At 44.1% G+C, this 11,391-nt stretch overlaps 1 protein-coding gene across 1 annotated transcript; it reads right to left on the bottom strand.

Annotated features, from left to right (window-relative positions):
* Positions 1–7,899: 7,899 nt before the first annotated feature.
* Positions 7,900–11,313, bottom strand: oxsm (3-oxoacyl-ACP synthase, mitochondrial). The gene is made up of 2 exons (XM_015955756.3): positions 10,112–11,313; positions 7,900–8,356 (listed from the first exon to the last, which is right to left on the bottom strand). Exons 1-2 carry the CDS (start codon positions 11,101–11,103, stop codon positions 7,954–7,956), a joined length of 1,395 nt encoding a protein of 464 aa, XP_015811242.1. The 5' UTR covers positions 11,104–11,313; the 3' UTR covers positions 7,900–7,953.
* Between the last annotated feature and the right edge of the window lie 78 nt (positions 11,314–11,391).

An 11,391-nucleotide genomic window follows, 5' to 3' on the forward strand; every position in this document is an offset into this window, starting at 1 on the left:
CTGGCTTTGGTGTGATCTTCAGTTCATCCTCATCTTTCTCATTTGCTTATTTTCATGCTGCTGCTTTTGTACGAGTTTTACTTTATTCCTTCTTATTCTAATTTTTTCTCTTTTTTATTATCTCAGGTGTTAACGTATAATTTAAAGCATTATGGATTAATTAAGGGGCACTTTATTTTACAAAATTCGTCAAAAATGGGAAAACTCAATGTAGTTTTATAAATGCAGGTTGCTTGTTTATGTTTCAGTTTCCTTAGTCTGCAGATTTGTTTAAACATTAGTGGAAGGTGTTGTCCAGCTAAACTAGAAATGAAGGTCTTATTTTTGTACATATTTAGAATGTTTAGGAAACAGGCTCTCCCATGACAGCTAAGCCCCCCCCCCCCCCCCCCCCCCCCCCACGCTGATTGATGCTAACCTGTCAGAATGCTGTCTGGCTGTAGAGATGAGGAACGGCCCAAGCAGAGGACTGAAGGCCAGAGAGGAGAGTGAGAGGAGAACATCTATTTATAGAACCTGCACGGCGCTCCCTGTGGGACAGTGGGACATCAAAGGGATTTCACCCCGACTGTTGCCATGGTGATTGTAATTCAGCTTGGATATCTCCTAATTAGGTGGCAGGAATGCGTGACAAAAGGGAAGCAACAGTAACACGAACTGAAGTCATTATTCCAGCTGTTCCTGTTCCCATCGATTGTGCGGTGGAATTCTGAGGGAATGCCAGTGTCACGAAACAACATTAGTAAAATGCTCATCTTGACAGCTCTGGCTGCACAAGGCGCACAAAGTGTAAGTAAAACCTGCAGAGAAACAAAAACTCATCGTGCTTCCAGTTTTAGAAGAGTGATTCAGACAGAGCGGGAATGTAGGAACGCTGCTAGCTGAGCACTCCCGAAAAGCTGCCAGGGTTTCCTTTCAAAACGGCTTCTACTCATTTATCTCTGTCAAATAATTTCTTTTATTTAAAGATGGATGAATAATTTATTTATTCATTATCTGGCTATGCCACCAAGAGGCCTTAATAAGGTGCAATACCTAAAAATGGCCCTGGAAAAACATTCCTGGTACGATGATCCATCTTCTGATTCTGACTGAAGAACTATTCATCACTTCAAAAGTAGAAGCATACAGAACATTAAAATGTTATAACTTCAGTTTTGGTTAACCCTCTGGAGGCAGGTGTTGCAGATTTGCAACAGTTAAAACCTACCTACCTGGTTACTCCACATACATATTTCATGAGCATTTTTAACTCAGAAGTTCCCCTGAATGACTTAGTTGTTTGTCCTTTTATCAAAACTTATTTTGAGCCTGAGAGGGTTAAAAAGCAGCTGAAAACTCACCTGTTCAGACTGGCTTTTGTGTGACCTGTCCATCCTCCTCAGTGTTGCCAGATGTACGATAATTATCGTATTTGTAGGATACTTTTGCCCACTGTACGATCATTTCAGCCCTTCCTTTTGTGGAATCCGCAACTGCCGATTGCATCCAGAGACATTCCTTAACAACCAATAAATGCTTACGTTGCATGCAGTGACATGCTTCCCATGACTGCATCAATATTGAAGCTGTGGGTCATCAGGTGTGTCAGGATGCAACTAAGTATACAATATTTTTTCTCAAAGTACGATAAATTTAAGATCCTGGAACGATACCTTACCATTTCCAGTCTGGCAACACTGATCCTCCTCTTCCTCACTGCTGCTTCTAGGCCTGTACATTTTTTATTCCTGTGTTTACTTTAATCCTTCTTGTTCTTATTTAATCTTAATTTGTTTCTCTTATCTTGTTATCTTTTTAAATCATTTGTTATTTTTTGTTTTTCTTATGAAGCATCTTGTGAGCCACCCAACTCGGAACGAAGACACCTCCCCTCAGCCAAAACAACAGTGCATTAACGTTACAGGCCCAGAAACGATACATAAAATTAGGAGGTGCCGTGCCCCCAAATCACGGGGAAATTGTAATACTCCTTTACTGATCCTGAGATGCCTATTGTGCCATGTGAGCACAAGATCAAACGGTCAGATTTTGAAAAAAATAATAATTTTTGAGAGAAAATTTGGGAGACAGATAAAGAAACTTGGGTGGGACAGTCATTTAAATGCTATTAACTAGACCAGGGGTGGGGAACCCTGGTCCATCGAGGGCTGCTATCTAATATATCTTAGGCCCTGTCTACACGTAGCCGGGGATCTGCCAAAACGTAGATATTTTTCTACGTTTTGGCCTGACATCCACACGAAAACGGAGTTTTTTCACACGAAAACGGATCTTTTTAAAAACTCCGGCCAAAGTGAAGATCTGCGTTTTCTCCGTTTTGGGTGTCTGCGTGTGGACAGACAAAACCGGAATTTTAAGGTCCGTAACGTCACTTTCCGCGACAAAAAATGCCGACATCACGTGTGCGACCTGTGTTTACACTAGCCGGCAGCATGGATGGCCTCAGAGCTGCGCTCGCCTTATCAATTGTCCAAGCGCTTTCTGCTTGTTTGTTTTTGCAAGCGGAATTACTGCTCCTTGCGGAAGACCACAGACGAAGGACGAGGTTAAGAACGGGGGAAGTACTGCCGCCTACAGGTCTGGCATGTCCTTAAAAACGTATTTATCCGGGTACGTGTGGACAGTTTTTTTTAAAACGAGGTGGTGTGGATGCAAGTTTTTGGAGGGGCGGATATTCGTTTTTAAAAAAAACCCGGCTACGTGTGGACTAGGCCTTAGTTTCAACCCTGCATCATCACACCTGATTTCAATCAGCAGGTGATTAACAGACTTCTGCAGAGCCTGATGAGCTGCTGGACAGGTGAATCAATCAATCAAGTGTTGGAGCAAAGACATGCAGGATACCGGCCCTCGAGGACCAGGGTTCCCCATGCCTGAACTAGACAGAGACCATTTAATGGTTTTTGCAGGTGTTTCGAGTTAATAGCCTGATTAGACTGTGATACCAGGGGTCTTCAATATTGAACCTTTTCACAATATTCTAATATTCTGAGATACTGAATTTACAATTGTCATTAGTTTTCAGTCATAATCATCAAATTCAAAGAAATAAACATTTGAAATATATCAGTCTGTGAGTAATGAATGAATCTAAAATAGTGATGCACCGATATGAAGTTGTTGAGCCGATACCGATATCCAATATTAAGATCACTGTTATGGTCGATAACCGATATTTGCTGATATACCGATACACTGTCATTAATGCTTCTAAAATCAGAAGATTTTGTATAGAATGAACATTATTAAAGCTGAATTTACGTTATTATGTACACACTCCACGCACATTTACGGTCTGAGATGATTTCATTCACTGTTCACATGACTAAACAATTACACATCACCCCCCTGACCCTTTGAAACAGGCAAACAAATGGAGCCAAGATGGAAAAAATATTGGTTGTTAATATCGGCCTGGTTTTATTTATCGAACCGATATGTTATAAAATGACTAGCATCGGCCGATACCGATATTGATGCCGATACATTGTCCATCCCTAATCTGAAATACAAATTTCACTTTTTGAATGGAATTACAGAAATAAATAAACTTTGTCATGATATTCTAGTTTTAGCACCTGCATAGGGGTGTAAGGAACACATTTTAGCAGCCTCGTCCTGATAGGATCTGTTCCCTCCTGTAACTTGGAGCTAAGACAACCAAAATTTCAGCAATATACCATCTTTACACCGCATGTTTTTGTAGAAGAAATGAAGAAACTAAGACTTTATTTAGGGCAAGGAGAACAAATTCTTGAGCCTCTTCCCCAAACTCTATTAAGAGTTAGCATCTTCTGGATTTCAGGGGTATTAAGTCATTATAAGAAGCGTTTCTGCACTAAAAATTAAGAATTTGGAATGGTTTTTGATTGAGGTTTTGATAGCTGATGGGTTGGAATGACTTACATAACCTGACGTTAGAACAGAATCAGTTTGTGTGTCCAGGATGGATGCTTCTATGTGTACATATGTAGCCCAAACATAGAGAGACAAGACACAAAAGATTTCAACTTGAGTTGAAAGTTATCTTCTGACTATAAGTGATCGTTTTGGAGCGGCTCAGCCAGAGTCATGCATTGAATCTGGTCTGAGAAGAACCTGATTCTTCAGCGTGAGATATTGGAGGAGTGGCGTAAGAGTGTAGAGAGGGTCAGATGCATGTCTCACGCTCAACATGTGAGAGTTGGCAGCCCTGTAATAGTAAAAAAAAACATCACATAAATGACTATGAAAAATAATAATAATTTAAAAAATATTTTTAAATAGTGCAGCTGAATGTATGAGACAGATAAAGGTCATACGTGTGAATAAACAGTATTTTCTCCACTCCAGCATGAGGCAGTCGTGTTTTCCAACATAAATGGTATCAAGTTTGTACCTGCAATTAATAATTAATAAAACACACTTAAAACATGTGGATAGTTTTTATTTGTTCAATGGAAGCCTGTTGTTTCTGTTGAAAAAATGAACAAGTGATATTGTGCCATCTACTGGTGACACACACACCCAGCCCTCTCGTCTTGTTTTCGTCTACTCTGTGTCCCTCCTGGACGTCCACTGTTTAAGGCCAAGCTCAGCCACCCTGCAGAAGAAACTCAGCTGTCTCTGCGTAGGATCTTATTCTTTCAGACATCAGCCCAGGCTCATAACCAGGGTTGAGAGTCTCTGCAGGTGAAATGATAGTTTCTACCTCCAGTTTGTAGTTTTGTGAGATTTAAATCCAGTGAAAAGGAGGAAGGAGTCATGACCCTGATGATGATGATGATGATGATGATGATGATGATGATGATGGATTTCTACAACCAGTCACTTTCTCTGGTTACATTCATGTTTCGTGGGATTCTGAAGAGAGGTATTTTGATTTTTTTCTAACTGACCGTATTCAGATTTTCATTGCATTGTCTTCTTTGTCATTCCACCCATGGATAAATTAAACAACCAGCTGTGTCCTTGGGTAAGAAATTTAACCCACCTTGCCTGCTGGTGCTCTTTCAGTGCACCCCAGGGCAGCTGTGGCAACATCGTAGCTCATCCCCACCAGCGTGTGAATGTGTGTGTGAATGTGTGTGTGAATGGGTGAATGACTGATTATGTTGTGAAGCGCCTTGGGGTGGGTGGGTGGGGGTGGAGGGGTGTAGAACCCTAAGAAGGCGCTATACAAACACAGACCATTTACCATTTAGATGGAGCCTATCTATCCATTCTTGGCCACTTACCCAGGGTTGGGTTGCGGGGCAGTACCCTAAGCAGGGAGGCACAGACCTCCCTCTCCCCAGCCATTTGGGCCAGCTCCTCCGAGGGAATCCTAAGACGTTCCCTGGTCAGCCAAGAAACATAGTCCCTCCAGCGTGTCTTGGGTCTTCCTTTCGGTCTTCTCGCGGGTGGACATGCCAACTTCTCCAGGGAGGTGTCCAGGAGGCATCCTAACTATGCCCGAGCCCCCTCAACTGGCTCCTTTCGATGGAGGAGTAGCAGTTCTACTCCGAGCCCCTCCGAGATGACTGAGCTTCCCACCCTATCTCTAAGGGAGAGCCCAGCCACCCTGCAGAGAAAACTCATCTTGGCCGCTTGTATCCGCAAGCTCATTCTTTTGGTCACTACCCAAAGCTCGTCACCATCGGTGAGGATTGAAACGTAGATTGACCGGTAAATCGAGAGCTTCACCTTCTAGCTCAGCTCTCTTTTTACCACAACTGACCGGTACAACACCCGCATCACTGCTGATGCAGCACCAATCCGCCTGTCAACCTTGCGCTCCCACATTCCCTCACGCGTGAACAAGACCCAGAGATAGTTAAACTCCTCCACTTGAGGCGGGACCTAATCCCTGACCCAGAGAAGGCATTCTACCCTTTTCCGATTCACAAGCATGGTCTTGGAATTGGAGGAGCTGGTTCTCATCCCAGCTGCTTTACACTCGGCTGTGAACCACTCCAGTGAGAGCACGAGATCACGTTCTGATGAAGCCAACAGGATCACACGATCTGCCAAAAGGCAGAGACTCAATCCTTAGGCCACCAAAACAGATCCCCTCAACACCTTGGCTGCACCTAAAAATTTCATCCATAGAGGTTATGAACATTATCAGTAACAAAGGGCAGCCTTGGTGGAGCCCAAATCTCTTGGCGGACCAAGCTCTGACACCAGTCATACAGGAACCTAACAGCCCATATCAGAGGACTTGTTACCCCCCAGAAGGCCTCCCGAGAGACACAGTCAAACGTCTTCTCCAAATCCACAAAACACATGTAGATTGGTTGGGCAAACTCCCACGGACCTTCCAGGACCCTCCTAAAGGTTGGTTTATGCTTGATGCGTCCGCAAGGTTCGCACAGCTCTGCGCGGCGAAATTGCGTCATTTTAACAACCACGCCCCTCCACCGCGCCTCCGCACGGCCCAAAATTTCCGCACCGCGCACCTAGGAAATTTTCTAACCACGCTGACGGTCGGACGCGGAAAAACATGGTGGACCGGCAAGAACTAGAACTGACTAGACTTGCAGAGGTTCGTAAATACAGACATTTGTATGATTCAGCTCCCTCTTAAGATCGCTGTGATCAACATGTTGTTAATAATTCTTGGAGAGAAATAGCTCGCACTGTCGGAAAAGACGAGGACGCCATTAAAAAATGCTGGAATGCCATGTTGTAAACAGTAATTTCTACTTCTACTATGGTGTAGTGTTGGATGCATGCCCTAGAGCTCCATGCTGCCCCCTACAGTTTGGGAGAATATTGGCTCACCACAGAGACAAGCCGCATGAACCATAAACGCTGCGAGTTGTGAAGCGTGTCCCATCCGCGAGCCGCATCACCCAGCGGAAAGTAAATGCGTCAAGCATAAACATAGCTTATGAGTATAGAGCTGGTCCAGTGTTCCACGGCCAGGATGAAAACCACATTTCTCCTCTTGAACCCGAGGCTCAACAATCCGTCTGACCCTCCTCTCCAGAACTACTGAATAGACCTTACCAGGGAGGCTCTGGAGTGTGATCCCCCTGTAGTCGGAACACATCCTGCGGTCCCCCTAGGGGGACCGCCATCCCAGTCTGCCAATCCAGTGGAACTGCCCCCGATATCCATGCAATATAACAGAGCCGTGTCAGCCAACACAACCCTACAACATCCAGATCCTGGAGGAACTCCCAATGAATCTCATCCACCCCAGGAGCCTTGCCACTGAGGAGCTTTTTGACCACCTCAGTGACATCATAACCAGAGACTGGAAAGCCCAACCCAAAGTCCCCGGAATCTGCTTCCTTGTTGGAAGACGCGGCTGGAGGGATTTAAGAGGTCTTCAAAGTACTCTGCCTGTTGATCCACAATGTCCCGAGTAGAGGTCAGCAGCACACCATCCCTACTATAAACAGCATTGGGAGCACACTGCGTTCCCCTCCTGAGGCGCCAGATAGTGGGTCAGAATCTCCTTAAAGCAGTACGGAAGTCTTGCTCCATGGTCTCGCTGAACTCTTCCCACGCCCAGGTTTTTGCCTCTGTAACCACCCAGGCTGCCTTCCACTTGGCCTGCCAGCATTAGATGGAGCATTTCATTTTTCATTCTAGAAACGTGAAGCTATTGGATCCTGGCACAATGACAATAATTATGTCTTCCATCTACTTAAAGCTTAAAAGATAACTTAACAGCAAGATGCAAAATAGGAAGTTAATAATTCAACAAGAATAAACACCTGGACAAATGATATGTGGTTCATTTTCATTTCTATTTATAAAAATGTCCCATGCTTTTAGATGAAGAGGCGAGCTTAAAACATGTACTGCAACCAGCCACTAGGCAGCACTTTAGCTCCTCGTAGCTTTTAACTTTCATGTTGTGTTTCTCTGTCCAGTACTTCTATGTCTGTGCCCAGAACACTTAGACCAATAACAACATCATCCGGCTTTCGTGTCACTTTAATATCAGAAATATTGTTGAAGGAAACACACAGATGATCAGAAACTGCTGAGACACAACGAGGCATTGGTACCACCAAACCCAAACGAGTTTGTGAGGGCAATCCGTCGGCCCTGAGTTCGCCATGGCTGCGCTCTGCAGGGAACATAATTCAGATTGAACTCTGGTTCTGTACGGTTTAGGTTAAGGGTCGGGGGCAGCACCCCATGATAGCAGGCTAGAGCAGTGAAGGCTGCCTCCAGGGCCCCGGCAGCCCCTAGCAGATGTCCTGTGGCCCCTTTGGTGGAGGACACAGCCAGGCTATCAAAGCTGGGTTGGAAGAGCCTCTTGATCGCTGCATTTTCTGCTGCGTCACCTAAAGGCGTGGACGTGGCATGAGCATTGACATACGTGACATCTGATGGAGAGATACCTGCATCCCTGAGGGCTGCAGACATACACCTGTAAGAACAATGGAGGGTTACAGAAGGTGAAAACCATTTATTGGGATGTGCTGTCAAATCTCTGGTTTGATGCAACTTCATCAGATAAAAGTTCACTTATTATTTCGATTTTCAGATCTGCAACAGTCACTTTATGTTTCTTATGTTTATTTTTCATAATCATTTTTGATGCATACTATATTTCACTTACACTTACTTGGCAACAAATCACGATTCTGAATTGATTTGTCCAAAATAAGCTGAGAGATCACCATGGAAACCAAACAACACTCATTTTATTCAAGGGGTCCTGGACTGTTACATATGGGTTCTATTAAAGTGACAGTGTGTAGTTTCCCTGGCGATAGGGGCAGTACATACCTAAATCATTGCATGCAAGCAGTATTTTTGTGTTCAAGTAAGACCTTACCAATGGATGGCCATTAGGGTCAAAAATCCCTGGGAGTGCAACCTCCATTAAAATAACAAGCACATCAGACTCCCTTTCATCACTGGCAGCAAGTGAAGAGGTAAAAGTGTAAAACAAAACATTTATTATTGGTGAAAGTTTTGTAACAATTTGTTAAAATCAGTAAATATGTTTTGTTCTCAGGGGGGCTTCCATAGAACGAAGCATGGCATCCAGTATGGCGTTGCCCACAGACTTAGACCCACTCCATGTATTTTAGAACAGATGCTTTTGGTTATATGTTATGAAACTATCAATATTTTTCAACAACTAGGCATCTTTTAATTCATTTACAACATTTTTGATGGATATTTCCATAGATTAATGGTAAAAACTACAAATTATCACTTTGAAGAGTGTAAAATTTGTTTTAATATGAGTCCTATGCTTTTGTCTTCTTTCTGCCACCAAAAAGCCAAAAGGAGAAGGTGAAATGAGCCTTCAGTGTGTTTGAGAAGCAGATTGTGACTACCACATCAAGTGCTGGGTAACCAGCTTGCCACAAACAAAGGTTGGATAAGAAAGAAGTAAAGATACTGCATAATTTACATCATTCATTTATATTCTCACTTTTGAAAATACATTCAAACCCAAAGATTCTACATGCCCACATATCCCTTCAAAGGCTGGCACCATCACCATTAAACTGTTTCATGAAATAGAAGACCACACCCCACCGTACAAGTTGAACCTGCAGAGCAGTTTCCTGATCCGACTGAGATTCCTGTCCATGTTCTATCATCACCTATATTCACTCTCTAGCCCTGAGATTACAGAAGTAAACTAGCCACTGGCTATAATCTAGCATGTTTACTTGTAAATGTTAAACATGCCTTGTCCAGATTAATAAAATACTTTGCAGATTACATAATTAAAAAATAGATTAGATTTATATAGAGCTTTTCTGGACACTCAAAGCACTTCACAGAGAATCCACTATTGACTCACACTCATTCTCACACTGCTGGTGATGGTATACTATACAGAACCACAGCCGCCCTGGGGCAGTCTGCTCAAGGCTAGGCGTCCATGTTGCACCATCTGCCCCACTGACCACCACCAACATAGATGAAGTGTCTTGCCTGAGGAAATAACAGGAAGGAACTGGGATCAACCAGCAACCCTTCCACTACTGGACTACTCGCTCTACCTCCTGAGCTACTACTGTGTTACTATTTACACTCAATTATTATTATAATAACATTACTTTATCAAGCATCTGATTCTTGACAAGAACAACACACTTTTTAATATGGATTATCCAGGACTATGAAACACCAAGTAAAACCTTTATAAGCAATTCACCTGAAGGCTCCATCTCCATCTGCAGTGGGTGCGGTGATGTGGCTAGCATCCCCTGAGAGCCCATAGCCCAGAACCTCAGCATAGATCCTGGCTCCTCTTGTCAGTGCATGCTCCAGCTCCTCCAGCAGGAGCACAGCTGCTCCCTCTCCCATCACAAAACCATCTCTCTCTGGGTGGAAGGGTCTTGACGCCAGCGCAGGTCTGTCATTCCATTTGGTGGCGAGTGCACGTGCTCTGGCAAAGCCAGCTACTGAGAGCGGCCCTACACAGGATTCTGTTCCCCCTGTAACCATAGCAACTGCATCCCCATGGGCAATGAACCTGCTTGCATCACCGATGGCATGAGCGCCTGTGGTGCATGCTGTGGACACAGCATGGTTGGGACCCTTCAATTTGTGTTTGATGCTTATGTGCCCAGCAGCCATGTTGACCAGGATACGAGGAACAAAGAAGGGGCTAACTTTGTTGTAGCCCTTTTCTGTGAAGGCAGCAGAAGTCCGGGCAATCTCATCCAGTGACACCATACCCATGCCTACTGCTACCCCCGTGTTCAGCTGCTCTTCTGGGCTTTCAGGGTACCACCCTGAGTCCTCCAGCGCCAGTTGAGCAGCTCCAAGGGCCATGAGGGTCGCTGGTGACATTGAATTGATTTCCCCTCGAGAGGCAAACTTTTCTCCCCAAAACTGCCCCTCACCAGTGCCCCTAGGAACCAGAGCCGCCACTTTACAGGGGATAGTCTTGTACTCTTCTGAGTCCAGAGCAACAACCCCAGTCTGTCCTTTGATCAGGTTCTCCCAGGGAAGGCCAGTCCCTGTCCCCAGTGGGGACACCAACCCTAGTCCAGTAATAACAACCCTCCTTTGAGACTGCTGCCCACTGAACTGGTGCCTAGAGTCCTGGTTCGGACTAAACAGGGATTTGTGAAGCAGAGTCCCTAAACTGTGTGGTCTCTGGTGGATTTTGGCCCAATAGGACAGAGACAGAAAAGACATTCTACGATTTTAACTAAGACAGCAAACCGGAAGCTTCAGTAAATGGCTTACTGAGAGCATAAGGAAGATTTACAAGCAAAAGGCGAACTTTCCTTACGCAAAAACACTCAAATTGGTAGAGATTCTTATAAAAACATACGTGAAATAACTAGTCCATCATGACACCCGAGGATTTGTTTTTAGCTAGTCTTAGGTAGTAGCAGCTAACGCCATGATGCGTAACCTTTAATTTATAAACCAAAGCAGGCCCCAAAAAACAATTATCAGTACTTCATTATACTTTTTTAA

This window comes from Nothobranchius furzeri, chromosome 11, assembly GCF_043380555.1.
Source record: "Nothobranchius furzeri strain GRZ-AD chromosome 11, NfurGRZ-RIMD1, whole genome shotgun sequence".
In the NCBI taxonomy this organism is placed as follows: Eukaryota; Metazoa; Chordata; class Actinopteri; order Cyprinodontiformes; family Nothobranchiidae; genus Nothobranchius; species Nothobranchius furzeri.

Coding starts and splice junctions, on each gene's coding strand:
- oxsm (XM_015955756.3), bottom strand. CDS start 11,103: ATGTCTTTTCTGTCTCTGTCCTATTGGGCCAAAATCCACCAGAGACCA. Junction 8,357..10,111: donor GATGGAGATGGAGCCTTCAG/GTGAATTGCTTA, acceptor TTGTTCTTACAG/GTGTATGTCTGCAGCCCTCA.